This window comes from Carassius carassius, chromosome 42, assembly GCF_963082965.1.
Source record: "Carassius carassius chromosome 42, fCarCar2.1, whole genome shotgun sequence".
Lineage (NCBI taxonomy): Eukaryota > Metazoa > Chordata > Actinopteri > Cypriniformes > Cyprinidae > Carassius > Carassius carassius.
Window position 1 is genome coordinate 16,020,936 of NC_081796.1, and position 17,857 is coordinate 16,038,792.

General features: G+C 36.7%; 1 protein-coding gene across 2 annotated transcripts in view; it reads left to right on the forward strand.

The window, feature by feature from the left end:
* The window catches only part of LOC132123818 (phosphatidylinositol 3,4,5-trisphosphate-dependent Rac exchanger 2 protein-like), a 141,764-nt gene that overhangs the window by 87,819 nt on the left and 36,088 nt on the right, over positions 1-17,857 (forward strand). Inside the window, exons 26-35 of one of the 2 annotated variants that reach the window (XM_059534496.1) lie at positions 791-970; positions 2,023-2,117; positions 2,531-2,613; positions 3,621-3,711; positions 7,578-7,706; positions 8,513-8,554; positions 9,211-9,416; positions 11,726-11,828; positions 13,513-13,656; positions 13,819-13,933. In XM_059534496.1, the coding sequence (XP_059390479.1) occupies positions 791-970; positions 2,023-2,117; positions 2,531-2,613; positions 3,621-3,711; positions 7,578-7,706; positions 8,513-8,554; positions 9,211-9,416; positions 11,726-11,828; positions 13,513-13,656; positions 13,819-13,933 (1,188 nt within the window). Of the gene's footprint in view, positions 1-790; positions 978-1,113; positions 1,190-2,022; positions 2,118-2,530; positions 2,614-3,620; positions 3,712-7,577; positions 7,707-8,512; positions 8,555-9,210; positions 9,417-11,725; positions 11,829-13,512; positions 13,657-13,818; positions 13,934-17,857 lie in introns of those variants that run through there. The other variant, XM_059534497.1, reaches the window with a different exon arrangement.

Consider the following 17,857-nt stretch of genomic DNA (forward strand, 5'->3'; position numbering starts at 1 on the left):
GGAAGTGACAGCTAGACAAATGGATGCACAGCACAACAAAAGCAAATAAAGTTGAAAGTAACAGAAAAATGCACAACACAAAGGAAATAAACCACAGTGGAACAGAGAAACGCAAAACATAATAGAAATAAACCAATGGAAATGAGCCTAATCACAGTCTAAAGCAAACCATGACACAATGGAAATAATCCACAAACAACAGGAATAAGCCCTGCACACGACATGCAAGAAAAAAATAAATAAATTGTGATTTACTAATTCGTTCCCTCGATGTACTAAAATGTGCGCACGATTACTATTGCATTCCCTCGATTTGCTATTGCGTTCCCACGTTTTAGTACATTGAGGAAACAAATTAGTAAATTGTGCTCACGATTTAGCCCATTTTTTTCCTGCATGTCATGTGCGGGGTTCCGTAATTAACAAAATATTTTAAAAACACTGCATTTTTTTTTACAGAAGTCATAAGATACAAAAATGTTTATACATTTTGTCTTATAAATGATATAAAGTTTGCATTTTATTTCATTTAATTTTACTTTTTTAATTTTGTTGTGCCTTATTTCCACTGTGTTTTCAACTGCTAGTATTTGTTGTGTTATCCACCCCTAATTCACTGGGACAGAGTCGTGGGGTGACGTGTCTTTCCCTCTGTTTATGCGAGTCATAAATGTGTTTCTGAACGTGTAGATTCTGACTCTTTTATTGCACATAGTTTGCAGTGTGATTAATGTGTGATTAATCTTTCTCTGGTTCTCCTTGACTCTCTTTCTCTCTGTATTTCCCACAGTTTGCTTTCCTCTATCACACGTCCCACAGGGCCTGAAGGGAAGCCCACTGAGAGCTACATTTCAGCTGAGAGTGAGAGCGAGAAAAGTGAACGCAATGGGAAGAAAGTGTGTTTTAATGTCACTGGAGACGAGCAGGAGGACTCGGGTCACGACACCATCAGCAACAGGGACTCCTATAGGTAATGTGTCTTACAGTAGCCATAAAGTACTTTTACAGTTAGATGTAGTGTCTTCTCTAAAGCATCATGTCTGCCAGGTTTCTCAGTATCTGCTTGATTTCACACAACATTGTGTTTTAAAACAGTTCAAAACACAAAACAAGTACGTGTTGCATCCCCAGTGCCACAAAGAAACATCCACAAAAGTCTCTTCTAAAGTCAATTTCCTCTTTCATGTCAACTAATGTCATGACAATATGAATTTTAGTTATATTTTATGGAAGATTTTGTATGATTTTTTTAAATTATGTGTGTTTAAGTTATTTTTGAAAATAAATTCTTTGTTAACAATTATACATGTAATAATATAAATAATATTCTTTGTTAAAAAAAAAAAAAAAAAAATATATATATATATATATATATATATATATATATGCAGTTGCATGTATAAATTGCTTTATGCACTCAATAATTTAAATATTGATCAAAAATAAATAAATACACTATATAATTTCTATTTCAAATAAATGATGTTCTTTTTAACTTACTATTTATCAAGGAATCCTGAAAAAAAAAAATGACTCAAGGTTCCCACAAAAACAAATATTAAGCAGCACTTTCAACATTGTTAAAAAGAAATGCTTCTTGACCTCTAAATCAGCATAATTAAAGGATCATGTGATACTAAAGAAAATTCTTCTTTGCCATTTCAGGAATAAATTATATTTCAAAATAAACGAAATTAGAAAACCGTTAATTTTACAATATTACTGTTTTTGCTGTTTTTTTTTTAATTTATTTATCAAATACATACAGCCTTGATGAGCATAAGTGACTTTTTTCAAAAGCTTATTGCAAAAAAAATCAGAATACACAGCTACTTAGTTATGAGTGGCTGTCAGTGGAGAAAGATGACATTTTTGGCATATTAGTATAGAGTATGTTTCTGGCTTTATTTGCACCAGAGCTCACAAATTAATAAATTCAGAAGAATTTGCTGTGATCTTAACAGATGTGAATGGCTTCTGCACATTGTGATCCTGTCATGTGTTCATATTCATTTCTTCCAGTGATTGTAACAGCAACAGGAACTCCATAGCGTCCTTCACCAGCATCTGCAGCAGTCACTGCAGCTCTTACGTCCACAGTGATGAGATGGACTCAGGTAATGCAACCAGACATCATCCTACACACATCTGACATCACAACACTATTGTCAGTTCACCCCCCGATAAATCCCCCATGACTGTAATCAAATATGCCATTCAGACTGATTCTTGACTCATCGCACTGCACATCAAGCACACATTTTCCACTTAGTCAAACAGAACCTGCCAAAATACAGAGTCTCTCAAACTGATGGCCACTTGATGCTAACTACTGAAAAAATGGAGGAAGAAAAGGAGAGGAAAGACGGAGGGAGAGGAGATAATTGTTTGCATTATGGCAATACCTCACGAATGAAGCAAAAGTGTTAAGGAATCTGTGTTGAATGTTTGTTTCCTCTAACGATTACCACTTGCCCTCTCTCCACACACACACACACACACACACACACACACAATCAATCACATAAAGGTGACGAGGTACCAACCAGTGTGTGGATATCTCACGACAAACAGAAGAAGCTACACGGCTTCCTGGAGCATCTGTTCAGTCAGGTGTGTGTTTGCAGTCAAACTTTACATCCACATGCATTTGTTCATGTGAACTTTGACCATTTCAGTCAGAATATATTAAATATCTTATCCATATTTGTGTATATAAATGTGAATAATAATAATAATAATAATAAATAATTTTCTGTATATACTAATATACTAATTTCTATATATACTTTAAAGTTAAACATCTTCAAAGTAGTATAAATTAACATTAGCTGATCTATCCATTAATTTAAACATTTATATTATACATTCCCTTGCAATAAAATTTTGTTAATTGCTCATTTTTGATTCCTAATTCCTTAATAATTGATAATGAATAATAAATATTTGGTAAGTCAATAAATTAAGAATTAATTCCTTGCTAACTATTTAGAAATTGAATATTTTTTTTAAGTGTTTTTTTTTTTTTTTTTTTTACAGCTCCTTTAAATGGTCTGGCAGTGAACATTTTAAGTACAAGTTTTAATATTTAATCCATCAATACAGTGTCATAAAAATGGCATTTATTAAATGATAAAAACATTGTTTCAAATAGTTTAACATATATAGCAAATCACTTAATGTCAATGTAATGTCCTTTGACTTCTTTGACACCTAAAAACAGGTTGAAGCCCTCTCACATAATGCATCATGGACATGGTCATTTCCCCCAGAGATCAATCTGTTTTGTCTCCACACTTTTTAACAAGGATGTCTCAATCACCAGTAAAATGGAGAATGTCCAGCTGACTTTATCCTTGGCTGCTGTTTGGTTTATAGCACACAGGTTTCCGGGAGCACAACACTCCCAGTTCACATGCAGCACAAATGTTTTCCGGCTGAAGGGGTGGGAGTTCAAGGGGGCTTTTGTTTTGTTTTTGTGCAGATTGCCTCCAAGTGCACTTTATTATTTTTTTATTTTGAAATACCGAAATACATGTACTCTTGAGTTTGTCCATTTGCTTAGTCAGCTAATTAAAGACTGATTTCCAATGATATTTTGGTGCTGATCTCATTTTCAGGTGGAGTCCATCACCAGTTTGTTGAAAGGAGCAACTGTGACACGAGCCTTTGAACAGACCAAGTGTTTCACACCGGGACGAGGACTTCAAGGTATTGAGAGACTTTCATGTTAATTAACTAAATTGTGTTTTATTCCTGTTGGCACAGTCTTATTCATACAGACAATTTTCATTAAAGTGACTTTCATGGCTCAATGCACTTTTTGTTGAGGGTTGCATAACTTAAATCAGACTTAAATTGTGTGTGCTTCTCTCAACGTGGTGAAACTCATAAACTATACTTGTTTATGAGATTATGATCTCCAGGGATCTCTGACAATGGATTTTCAAACTTTTCTGGTAATGCCGCTCTGAAATGTCTCATTGTGAAGACAGTTATGTGTTTGCCAGAGAGAGAAGGAAGAGGGTGAAAAGGAGTGACATAAATCTGGGCCTGTATTTCATGTCTAAAGGGTTGTTGGCAAAAGGAAGTGTGGCTAAAGGTAGGGGTTTCCTCTGAGCGGTGTTGAGGTTTCAGTGATTGACTGCTCCAACCTTAGCTTTGTCCTTTACTACAAATCATCTTAATCAAATCTGTATGATTCGTTTTATCTGGGACAGATAAAGAACACCAGACTACTAGAGATAGTCTAGGGCGCTTCCTCTCTCTGATCTGAGGACACTAGGACATTGGAGATTGTCTGGGTCACTTCCTCTGTCTCATTCTAGATTTTGTGACGGTTTTGTACCCTTGAAATGGACACTACTCGTAGAGTAGTCCATTTAAAAAAGCCCATTTAATTGATCGCATAAATCCAAAGTTTATCAGAAAGAAATATCTCTTATATAAACATCTCATACAAAATTGAAGTGAATTGAATTGAATTGAATTGAATTGAATTGAATTTAACTTTAACTTTAACTTAACTTAACTTAACTTAACTTAACTTAACTTAACTTAACTTAACTTGTATTTTTTATCTATTTCATTTATTGTATATTTAATTGTTTTTTAATTTTATTTTATTATTATTTACTTTATTTCATTTTATTTAACAACATAACACTGAAATACATCTGATTTTAATTACATTTGCATAGTGCTTAACACTGAGTTCTCACTTGAAGTGCACTCCTGAATGAGTAGGACATAGTGATGTTCACTTTCAAATCTGTTTCACCCTTAATTGCCTGTATGATTTAATCTCTTTAAACATTAAAATGTTTCAACTAAGGAGCCTGAAATAGATAGACAGCTCCAGGCATGCGCGTAATTTGCACAGGGGTTACGGGGGTCATGACCCCGCCAAAAATCAGATCCAGCTCATTTAACCCCCCCCCCAATATCATCACATCATTCAGATTATAATAAATATGAAATATTCAGAATGAATACTTTTGTTTGTTTTCTTTATTAATTTAATTTGCCAGCAAGAAAGATAGTATCATATTTTAAATAATCTGTAATGTACCCCCCGCCCACCGCACCGATTACTTGTAATTACCCAACCAGCTTTCTCTACCAAGTTTGTTCACTATTTTTCCTTTATTTATTGACCATACACTCAAAACAAAGACAAATTTAAATGTAAGTCTTACTTAACCTTTTCACAGTAAGTTTAAAGGTTTTTCAAGGCGACCGATATCGATCGTAGTATCACTATGGTTCCTATGGAGACGCGTCATTCATTGCTTGTCACACCGCAGCCACAATGGCGCTGATTGACTGTTGATCTGCTTTTATTTCCTTTTTTATTAAAAATTTCACAAATTTGTTAGCTATAGCAGGATATATCTGATATTCCGATTGTGAAATATGTGCAAGTGGATGTGTTTTGTTGTTCAAACACCTTTATAACGATCGCGTTAGTTGAGCTGTATGCGCAACGTATCTATCTTATTAAAATACCTAAAAAAAAAAAAAGTACATTATTAGGAATTTATCACCTCCGGCTCAATTTGAGATGATTAATTATTTTTTTTCTTTTTGCATGGAGTTTGCAAAGTGACAAAATGAATCAAAGCACAACTAATGTTAGCGTTAGTCCATATTTTCTCAGTTTCTGAATTTGATGTTATCAGAGGCTAAATGCAAACACAATTTTTTTTATCTACTTTTGAGTCTTATTTCATGCAAAGTGATAATATAATTCCACTTTAATTTTCTCTATTTGAAAGTTTTTAATGTTGTTATTTGATGTTCAGTTTTAAAATGTGATGTAGATAAAACACATTTTAACAGTTAAACTTTAAGCCTAGTTTATTAACATTTTGTTGGGGTGATTGGGGACAGGTGGGGCTCGGAACCCTTTTCCTACCTCCGAAGTGGGGAATGGCAGAAAAAGTTTGAGAAACACTGAGTTAGCTGATGATTTGTTTTGTTGACTGGAGTTGGCTGGCTAGATGTTCGTTTGCCAGTTTCCTATGAGGTAAAGCCAGAGGGTGCCAGGGTCTGTGTAGAACCAATGTCACTGAATTGTAACTTAAGTTGCTGTTTGCTCCAATACAGTCACCCGTTTTGGGGGGGATTGCATAATTAAATTATGCAAATTAGCATGTTATCTTTTATACAAGAAAATTATTCAACAAATAAATTAATTAATAAATATACCGCGAGTTTAACCCCCCCAATGGTTGACCCAAAGTTACGCCCTTGGCTCCAGGTATGAAGCTCTTAGTGTGTTGACAAACAAACAGTAGAAACAAACTTTAATACTATGTGCAGGAACTCCTGAGTCTCTGGTTTATATTATAATAAAGTTTATCCCAAAGGCACAGATTCACACAGGATGTGGCTCAAGGTCATTTAGTAGGTTAATAAACACAGTAGGTATTGTTCTAGTGATATTTGAAAGCAGGATAGGCTTTGTCTGGGAAATAAATCTTAAATGAAGTGATGAGTCAGCGAAAGTCTGCTCTGTCTGTGTGTGTGGTCTGAATCTAGCTTTAAACCTCCACAGAATGTTGCTGCTTTGCTGTTGTAAGGAGATGAGCAGATTAGTATGGAATCCACATGGTTTTAACAGTTGATAACTTGTGTGCCTGTGCATTTGATTTGTTTATTTAAGCTATTACATGCATGCAGGTGAGAAAATGGGATTTGAGAATTAGAAATTGAGATGCTTAATATAGAGCCTTCACTAATAGATTTTTTACATTTCTTTTATGTATTAATTTATATTTTAAATTATATTTTGGTACTTTTAACCTTTAACACAAGCAGGGAAATAAATACATTTAAAAAATGAATAGCAGCAGAAATAATAATAATAATAATAATAATAATAGGTGTTCCTGTGGCTCAAGTGGTAGAGCATCGCGTTATCAGCGCAAGGTTGTGGGTTCGATTCCCAGGGAATACATGTTAGGTAAAAGTTGTTAGCCTGAATGCACTGTAAGTCGCTTTGGATAAAAGCGTCTGCTAAATGTATAAATGTAATATTAATAAATGATTATAATAATAAAAAATAAATGACTGTTAAATAAACAATATATATTGATTATTATTATTATTATTATTATTACAACTGTTTGTCTCCATAGTAGACGTGGTTTTACTGTGTGTGTGGTCGATTCCTGAAAATGTTTTACATTACCACATAGGGCTCAAAGGAAATTATGATATAATCACTGAGACGAATCGAATGATGTAAGACCATCTCACCCACCCTCTTTTTCCCTGGACGGAGCAGGAAGCGGATAGGAGTGTGTGAGAAATGGCATATGTGTGTCACCGCACCATACCTTTTTATCATCACCATGGTAACAAGTGTTGACACCTTTTACGGCCAGAGCCATCTACTGTAAGGGCATTGGAGCTATATATATATATTTTTTTTTTACAACCTTCGACCCTACTGATCCCACTCCACACGTCTTGCGTGTTGCATAAATGTGTACTACTAGTTGTCTATTTGTGCGGGCCATGTTTGATCCTGTACGTTGGACTCCAGTGATCCTGTGATTGTTTTTGGGCAGAGTTTCATCAGGACATGGAGCCTAAGCTCAACTGCACCAAGAAACTGAGGCTTCATGTCAAGCAGGATCCATGGAACCTGCCCAGCAGCATTCAGGGTCTCACACACACCATCACCAAGTTTGCGGAAGGTCAGTGGTTTCAAAAACAAACACATCACATACGTGTGATCCTTGCCATAAACAACCACTCGAGCAGCTCTCAGTAGGGGCTTGATGCTGCCACGAGAGTGAATTATTCAAGCATACACTGCTAAATGGGAGTTTATGGAAGGGAGAGAGTGAATATTTGGCTTTAACTCCCTCAGGTCAGTTGTCAGCAAGGGTGGAAAAAGCATTCGCCTGCATTTTAACTTCCTTACACTGCTGCTGCTGTGTGCGTTTAAATTCCAAGCCTGATGAATTAGCAGCAAAAACTACTGTGAAAGCAGATTAACATTATAGTCCAACATTTAATTGTGTTTTGTTCTGTTTTTATAGCGAAGGACATTAAGATTTACAATATTCAGTGTCATATTCACTATATAGTTGTGCCACTTCTGGGTGTTTAAATTAAATTAAATAAAATAAAATTAAATTAAATTAAATTAAATTAAATTAAATTAAATTAAATTAAATTAAATTAAATTTTATTTTATTTTATTTTATTTTATTTTATTTTATTTTATTTTATTTTATTTTATTTTATTTTATTTTATTTTATTTTATTTTATTTTATTTTATTTTATTTTATTTTATTTTATTTTATTTTATTTTATTTTATTTTATTTTATTTTATTTTATTTTATTTGCATCTTATGTACTTCATTCAACCAGATGTTAAATGCAGTAAATCCAGATTATCCATATTTCTGCAGTAAATACACATTTTCAGATATTTACCAGATTTTTTTCATGAATTTATTTCATGACTGACGTTGCTTTTTATGTACCTTTAGAGGTGAAAACACGGCTACTCTTAGTCCTTCTGCAATACACAGGTGAGTGTCGATTAAACCAAATTCGCTTACGCATATTATTTAAATGCTATAAATATACATGACAAATAAGGAACGCATCATTTTCGGTCTTTTAATTGTTCACACTCATTCATTATATGCTGTAATCTGTCACACCAAACAGTAGGCAGTCTTTTGAGGTCACCCCGAATAAATTACACTCAGTTGAGAATTTTTCCACACCGCATTTCTCTCACTCCTGCAACAGCAGTCCAGCATCATCTGAGAAAAATAGAGCCCTCAGAAACTCCTGTAATCCCCTTAAGGAAATATAATTTTATAAAAAGACAGAGTTTCTCAAGGTTATGACTAGAAAATGCAGCTAAATTATATATATTTGGCTGAAGAAAGAGAGTAGCCTTTCGTAATGGTGTCTAATGTGTTTTGAGTTCATTGGGAAGTACGAATACATCTTTAGATCATTTGAGTGCATTATTTTGTTTTGACTTTTGTCTTTGAACACTAAACATAATGTGGAGACTGAAGAAGTTTTATTAAGAGGGCATTTTATTGAGAGAGTGTCACCCATAAATGTCCATGCCATCATTTACTCTTCTTCATGTCATTCAAAACAACTAAGCTAACTGCATAGTCTTGCTCATATTATGCAAATGTAACTCTCTTTCTCTCTCTCTCAGACTTAGAGATTCAGTTGAGGAGGGATATGGTGTTTAGTCAGAGTCTGGTGGCAGCGGTTTGCTCTTTCTCAGAGCAGTTGTTGGCCATGCTAAATCAAGCTCTCAGTGCTGAGAGTGAAAGTCAAGAAGCCAGTCGCCGCTGGCTGGAGCAGATCTCCTCGGCCGGTCTTCTGTTGCATTTCCAATCTCTGCTCTCCCCCAACTTGGTGAGTACCTGCCACGGTCACTGGGCTTGAAATAAGCCTTTCTAGTCTGACGTCCTCCTTTAGGTCAGATATATTTGGATCGAGGGTCATGTATGGCACTCGAATGATTGTCAAAATCCTGCTCGATCTGGCCAGTATCCCACAGCTCAGTAGGATTTATCACATCCTTCTTAGATTCATCGTAATGGTGTTCTGTGTTTGTGGTGGATAGCCTGTAAAGATGCAGTTGTTAAAGCAATAAGCCACAAGAGACCAAGTGTTTTAGTTATTTTGTCAGGCTGAGAGGTGTTGTTAGGCATGTCACGAGCCGTAGCATGTGAAAAAATTTAATAAAATGAAATAAAATATCAAACATTAAATATAAATTGTAAAATGCAGGCAAATAATATATAAGACATGATCAATAAATAAAATGTAAAAAAAATTATAAAATTTCTTAATAAGAAGAATTTGCTAGCAATTCAGAATTAAATAAGGGTTAAATTTTGTTTTGCTTTATTTTAAAGCTTTTTTTTTTTTTTGCAATTAAAAAAACACTAACTTTTCACTTAACAGGATGATGCATCATGGGTGTGGTGATAATTTCTTATAATGGCTGTGAGGTTCAGTACACAGAATAGCTGCTACTTAACATCTGATCTAAAGTCCATTATTCTGTGCCTTTAATGAGCAAGATAACTCTTCATTTAACAGAAAAATGTGTGAAGAGATCGACAGCATCCCTTAGCTACTTTCTTATTTTGTTTGTCCTCCTCCCTGCAGATTACATCTGCTTTTTGTTTACTGCAATCAGCCGCAAGGTCAGATCCACGTCTGTGTGTTGGGACTCAGTGGAGTTTGCTTTCTTATTGAATTGATGACTGTAGCCATGTGTTTTCCCACACAACGGCAATTTCCACAATCTATGGTTATCCCGACAGACTGAGGGATAATGCAGGATTATCATGTCTTGTAAAGTGTTTCTGTCTTTGGCTTCAGCTTGAGATCAGATTTCACCTGGCTGTGATTGAGGCCAGAGGATTATGTTTCTTTGTTTGCGTTCCTGGGGTTGTTCTGTGAAATTTTTATTTGCACCCAAAGTCACTTTATGACAGTCGAAATGTGAATATTTCTCAACTGAAGCATATAAGAGCTGTTCTTATTTAAAGGAATAGTTCACCCCGAAATGAACGTTTGCTAAACATTTACTCAGGTTTGGAGAAATTTAGCATTACATCACTTGCTCACAAATGAATCCTCTGCAGTAAATGGATGCCGTCAAAATGAGCTGATACAACATCACAATAATCCACGCGTAATCAGATAAAATACAAGTCTTTGATTCATTATATTGCTTTCTCAACTGCCTGTCTAAATCAGGGGAGAAGTATGCATAGACCGAACACAGTCCAAAGCAGTTCCAAACAAATATGTCTGTGGATAGGGGATTGACTTTTTCACAGGAAGAAGTGTTATGGATTATGGACTCCTATTTTGACCAGAAGTGACGGTTTAAAGTTAAAAGCCTTGATGATGGATTAGTTTCTTAGAAACACAGCTTTTAACTTCATAAAACATTAATTGATGGACTGGAGTGGTGTGAGTTACTTGTAGATTATTGTGATGTTTTTATCAGCAGTTTAAACTCTCATTCTGAAAGCACACATTCACACCAGAGGATCTAATAGTGAGCATTCTCTAATTTCTTTATTTTTATTTTTATTTAGAGAATATAAATAAAAACAACAGGATGTTTGGATGATGTATGTCAAGCATGTAGGCAGAAAAATCAGTCAGGCTGAGCTTCCACAGAGGATGAACCCACATGTAATATGAAGGTTCCCAGCATTTGAGACTTTAGTTTTATCTCCACAGCACTGCCGCTCTTCCCCCTCCACCCCCGAACACACTCAGGGGAGGGAGAGCAGGCGGCAGCGAGCAACCCGGAGGTAATTTCTTGACATGATAACGCTTGGCAGCTTTGTAGGCCCCCAGATGAAAGGATTGTGGCATCTGGCACATGGGGATCTTTGAGAGAGTCGGCCCACGTATCAGGCAGAGGAGTCATTTTCAGATGTGTGAGGAGTGGTCCCTCGATTCTCACACCAGACTTGTTCAGATTTGTATGTGGATGGTCTCATCTGCAGCCATGGGTTTACTGTGTGTGTGCGGGCAGAACTAAAACGTAATTTGTATCTATACTAAAGCACACCAGTTTCAGTTTTTTTGTATATTTCACTCATGCTATCAGGCCTTCAACACATTTTTTTCATTAAACACATGTAGTTTAGTAATGGTTTTGTACTTTTGTTATGTAATTTTTTCTTTAGACGGATGAGCAGGCCATGCTAGAAGACACACAAGTTGCTCTTATAGACCTGGAGAAGGTCACATTCTACTTCCGGCAGTTTGAAGGCGAGCCTCTTGTTGCTAGTAAGTTCTCTTTGAAGAAACATTTCCTGTTTGAACAGGGAATAATTACTTTTTCAGTTAATAACTTTAAAACTAATTTAACTAGAATGTTTACAGAATGTTTCCAAGTATTTGTCTTTGCATTATATAACAAAAAATCTGTCATGATTATAGCAGTACAAAATAAATAATTTTTACCGTATTTTTGTTAATACATTTACAAATGTATGTATCAGCCAAATGTATTTTTTGTATTCTTAAAGGGGTCATATGACGTTGCTAAAAAGAACATTATTTTGTGTATTTGGTGTAATGAAATGTGTTTGTGGTTTAAGGTTCAAAAAACACATTATTTTCCACATACTGTACATTATTGTTTCTCCTCTATGCCCTACCTTTCTGAAACATGTTGATTTTTGCAAAGCATATCATTCTGAGAAGAGAGGTGTGCTCTGATTGGCCAGCTATCCAGTGCGTTGTGATGGAACGAATTCCTCAAACGTGTGACGGAAATGTTACGCCATGTGTCCCGGCGCGACGAGACAAATGCAATAAAACCCATTAAAAACAAGGCATTTGTTGCATCCAGTGGGGACATAATTACTGATTATAATGACTGAGGATTATAATGACATAGAATGCGTTTTTTTGCAGTGAGCCTTTTTTTAATTGTTTTGGTTTGCAGTGAGCTTTCTGCGTGCTGTTTATGCGCCCTGTGTGCCTTGGGTTTTTGCAGGAGCACTCTGAGCTACTGAGCAACTCCGAGCAGAAAAAGCGCCTGACATCATTCACATGTTTAGCCGGAGCAGTATTTTTTTAGACTACTGTTAATATGACAGTTTACTTAACAGCAAAACCCAAAGATTTTAGAATGCTCACTCTATAATCCTTTGATTGACCTTACACTGTATCGCCGCTGCGTAAACATATAACCATGTCTGCATTTGTGATCGGAGAAACGACAAACAATAAGCGCTACTCTACACTGCTCAAAACTCACGTTTCAATCATCAGTGGCAAATTCTTTAAATATGTAAACATGCTTGCAGGCTGTGAGTCGGAAGCACCAGACTCTCCTTGCAAAGTTGGAATTGCTCCACTTTATAGAAACAGCCTTTTGCACAGAACCATTGTAGGCTACTGTTCAGGAAACAGTCCATGTCCTCCATAAAATGTGCTGCACACATCTGAATATTTGGTTTGAACTGTTCTGGAACAGTGTTGTAGATAAAACTTAACCACTGATTTCTAGTTGTGTCCTCTTTTGGAAGACCAAACGAAGTAGCTTGGCTTTCACAATGAAACACACAGCGTATCCACAACATGGCGCTGGCTGCAACAGCGAGGATAAAAGTTGCGCCTTCTTTCTTTTGCGTAAACATTTGGGAGGTGTTATGCAAATCTTCCCACATTGTGATGTAAACATGTGGGGGCATCTTAGAACGAGCTGTTTTAGGTAGGCGTAATAATTAACTTTTATAAAGAATATCTCTTTGGATTTGAGATTTTAGTCTTTGCAACTTTACAGATATTCTTAATACACCAAGAGCTTGTAACACTCCAAAGAGAAAGGTAAATCTCATCATATAACCCCTTTAACGTAACTATTCAAATAGTCACTTGGAACCAGTGTGTTTGTATGAAATATTTTATTCATAAACCCTCTGACTCCATCCTGCTGATGGCTTTGTTTCTTTTTCTCCAGACATGCCCATCTCATACCAAGTTGAGGGCACACGGCAGGCTTTGAAAGTCTGTTTCTACCTAGAGGCGTTCTACTTCCAGCAGTTACCCCAGAGACTAAGATACGGCGGTAGCTTCAAAATTTACCCCGTCCTGTTCACCCAGGGTACGATGTGTTTGTATGGACACAGTTAGCCTGAAGCATGGCCAAAAAAGCTAAAAATGAAGCTAGTTACCTCCCTTAACTTTTTAAAAACAATAATGTAACTAAAACATAGCTAAACGTATGAGAAAATTCCAGAGCTTCACGAAATCTTTCTTTCTACAGCTTTGGAGACCATGGAGGGATATTATTACCGAGAAAATGTGTCAGTGGAAGAATATCAGGCCCAAATCAATGCTGGATCCCTGGAGAAGGTCAAGCAGTACTACAAGAGACTCAGGTAAGTCTGCTTCACCTGTCAGTCAAACTTCAGCTATGAAATTACTGGGAGGTTTTGAGAAGTGGTTATAATTGCTGAGTTGGATTACCTGGACTGGGAGTGCCACTTAAATATAAAATGGCAAAATCAGTAATCAAGTTATTATTTACCAAATACAAATGTAAATAGATCTTTATGAATAGATACATATCAGTAATTATTATGCCAGTCTGTTTGAATAATAGTTTTGAGGTTGAGATGAAGATGAATTTGCCCCCAGACCTCAAAATGAGTTCAGTTCATCAGTCTGCCAAAACAGTAAGGGAAGGCTTTCTGAAAGTGAAAGTGAAAGTGAAGTGACATTCAGCCAAGTATGGTGACCCATACTCTGAATTTGTGCTCTGCATTTAACCCATCCGAAATGCACACACACAGAGCAGTGAACACACACACACACTGTGAGCACACACCCAGAGCAGTGGGCAGCCATTTATGCTGCGGCGCCCGGGGAGCAGTTGGGGGTTCGATGCCTTGCTCAAGGGCACCTAAGTCGTGGTATTGAAGGTGGAGAGAGAACTGTACATGCACTCCCCCCACCCACAATTCCTGCCGGTCCGGGACTCGAACTCACAACCTTTCGATTGGGAGTCCGACTCTCTAACCATTAGGCCACGACTTCCCCAAAAGCATTGCTGCAGGAATAAAAGCATTTCTGCAGGAATATTCCCATCCAGTTAACTCCAGATATTGGGGAAGTCATGGCCTAATTGTTAGAGAGTTGGTCTTGCAACCCAAAGGTTTCGGGTTCGGGTCTCGTACCAGCGGGGATTGTAGGTGGTGGAAGTGAATGTACAGTGTCAGTATACCATGATTTAGGTGCCCTTGAGCAAGGCACTGAACCCCCAACTGCTCCACAGTATAAATGGCTGCCCACTGCTGTGTGTCTGCACTTTGGATGGGTTAAATGTAGAGCACAAATTCTGAGTTTGGGTCACCATACTTGGCTGTATGTCACGTCACTTTCATGTCTGGTTTTACACCGCCTTCATGTTCCTTCAGTTGTTTCGTTGTATGTTTAAGTCTTCCAGAGGCCTCTTGGGACATTCAAATGGCTGTTGAAACATGTTAAATTGTTTCCAAACCCTGAACATCAGCACTAATTCTCAAAATATGAGTGAATTTGATATGTTTATGGAAAATAATCATCATGTAGGATCCTAATAAGATGTTCTCCGAGCAGCTGATGTTTGCTTTATAGCTCACAAGGGTAAACATCAGGTGTAGATCTCATCTGTAATTGGTTACAGCGTGCTGAGGTCAGCCAAGTTTCATTGTATTATGTGAGCCATAGGTGCATGTTACTTTTGGGATTTGCATTGAGGCAAGCCTGCCAATTCTACAAGAGATCAAGTACAGTCTTGGCTTGATTTGAGGCCAGAGGAAGACGTATGATGGGTTACTCAAGAAATATTGTCTCATTATGTTCAAACACTGTTTTGGTTTGGCTTTCCAGCATTGGGGGTGTAATGCTGACTCATTATCTTCACTGTGCTCTCTAGCATATTGGCATTTCGAAAAAATCTTTCTATATTCCACTAATAACATGATCCTTCTATCCCTTATCCTGGCCTTTGCTCTCTGAGCATTGGTATTGGCATTTTAAGCTGAGCTTGATGCATTTATATCCACTAAATGTGAAGTGTGAACACTAAATGAGGAAAAAGGCAAATCCGTTCCTTATTCAGAATGTTACTATTCAGATATGGATATGACAGTGAGGTGACTGTACGTGTTAGATGCTAGTTTTCATAATTCTAAACACACTGCACACATTTAAATTTTCTTGCATTTTTTTTTCTTAGCGCCAAGGGATGTGAAAAAGTTAATAATTTCAAAATAGACTAGTCAGTGGGTTGGTTGCCTGAACGATTCCATTCTTGTGTTAAAAAAGCTAGATATGGAGCACAGCTGAATGGATAGGAATGTGAAGGTCTTGACAAGATTTTAAGTGCTTTTTAAGACTATTTTTTCACATATATATGTATGTCATTGATGTCATTTTAATATTTATAATAATTCCATGTTATATATTAGTATATATAAATTATTACATTTAATATAATAGGTTGATAAGTGAATAATATAAATTATATAAATGATTCATATATAGCTGAGTCATTGTAAGACTGCAGTTATTATTAGCCAGATATTGTGAAAATGGAGCATTTGCACTACAAGTACAACAGTACTTATGGCAGCATTTTCAGCATTCATGTGATTTCCCAGGGTTTGTGGTTTTTGTTTGAATTTGTGTGATTTTTATGCAGTTGTGGAAAGGCCCTGCAGGTAAAGTGATTCAGCTTAGCCATGGCAAGACTGTGCAGATGAGCTTGAAATGAATTGACAGGGAGCCTTCTGGTGTAATGTGGAGCAGATGTAAACTGAGAGAGCGGACAGAGACAAACGAGAGGAGTGAGGAGGCAAAGAGGAGAAAAGAGAAAATGAGACTAATCTTAGCACCCAAAGTGTAGGGTTGCCAGATTTTTTTTTAAGTACAGTCTTTATTTGTCACACAACTGGAGTTGTACCACTTATGCTACACTTAAAAAAATAAATATTTAATATTTATTAATAATAAATTATTTTTTAATGTTTGCATTTATTTATGTACTTGTCAGATCCAATTTGATACCCTTTTTGATCAAGGTCTATTTATGCTGTTATCTGTACATATTTGGCCTTTGTAAATGATTGAAAGTATTGATTGGCCATTTTTTATTTTTAATTGTGTCACATTCTAAACTCACAAGTACAATTGATATTATCAGGCCCCGTGCTAATGTTGGTAATTATTAGAATAAAAAAAGAATACCAAAAATGTCAGAATGTCTGGAGTCTGGGGTATAGAGAGAGGTCTGTGGACTGCTTATTATTGGGACTGCAGAGTGAACTCATGGAAATTTTAATAGTATAGTCATAACGTGAATGGAACGCTAAATAACAAGCTATGTTTCTTATCATAAAAGTTAGACTGGAGGCTGGAGTTTAAATTGAGATCAGCTATAATGCCTACAGAGAATTATAATTCCTATTTATTTCTGTTAGGGCAAATTACTCTGAAAATGTAATTAAATTTGTAATGGGCTCATATCTGCATTGCTGTTTTCATCCTGGCCTGCAGGGGTCACTCTCAATGAGTACTGTGTCATGTTCCCTCCAGAACTGCAGATGGCTCTGGCCCTATGAACTCTAGCCCTATGGTCTCTCCGCTCCTCCAGAGGGCGTCATCGCCCCGTACCATGTTCAGGGCTCTGCTCATCAGCGTTGATTCCTCACACCTGTATTTGACCCTTTATAAGTCTGTTTGTTCCCTGCTATTGTGTTCAGTCTTGAGCCTATGCTTCCTGTGTATCCAGTTGCTAAGTTAAGTTTGATTGTGCTTGTGTTTTTGGACCCTTGTATCTTTTTTGTTTAATGGTAGCTAAGTTTGCTACGTTTATTTTTTACTTTGTTTTTTTCTAGTAAAGATTATTGTTACTTTTTGAAGATTCAAGCCCCTTGGCCTTTTTGCTCTTTTGCTCTTCCGCTCTTGGGTTTAACAGGCTGGGAGTAGCTCAGTGAGTAAATTCACACTCTTGGCACACCAGAGACCCGGGTTCAATCCCTGCTTAAGGCAGCCTCGTTACAGCAAGACTGAACCATGGAAGCAAACCCAGCGGAAGAGTCTTCACCACCCTCCAATGTGGAACGGATCCTAGCTGCACTCTCTGAGCAAGCCACTACCATTCAACGACATGATGAAACTCTGTCTCAGATTGTCCAAATGTTGAGCCTTCAGTCCCAGGCCTCTTCACCCCAAGAACTCCAACAGTCCCCTGATCCTCAACCTAGGTCCATGGTGACACTTCCTTCTGAGCCTAGATTACCAGCCCCAGATGGAAGCTC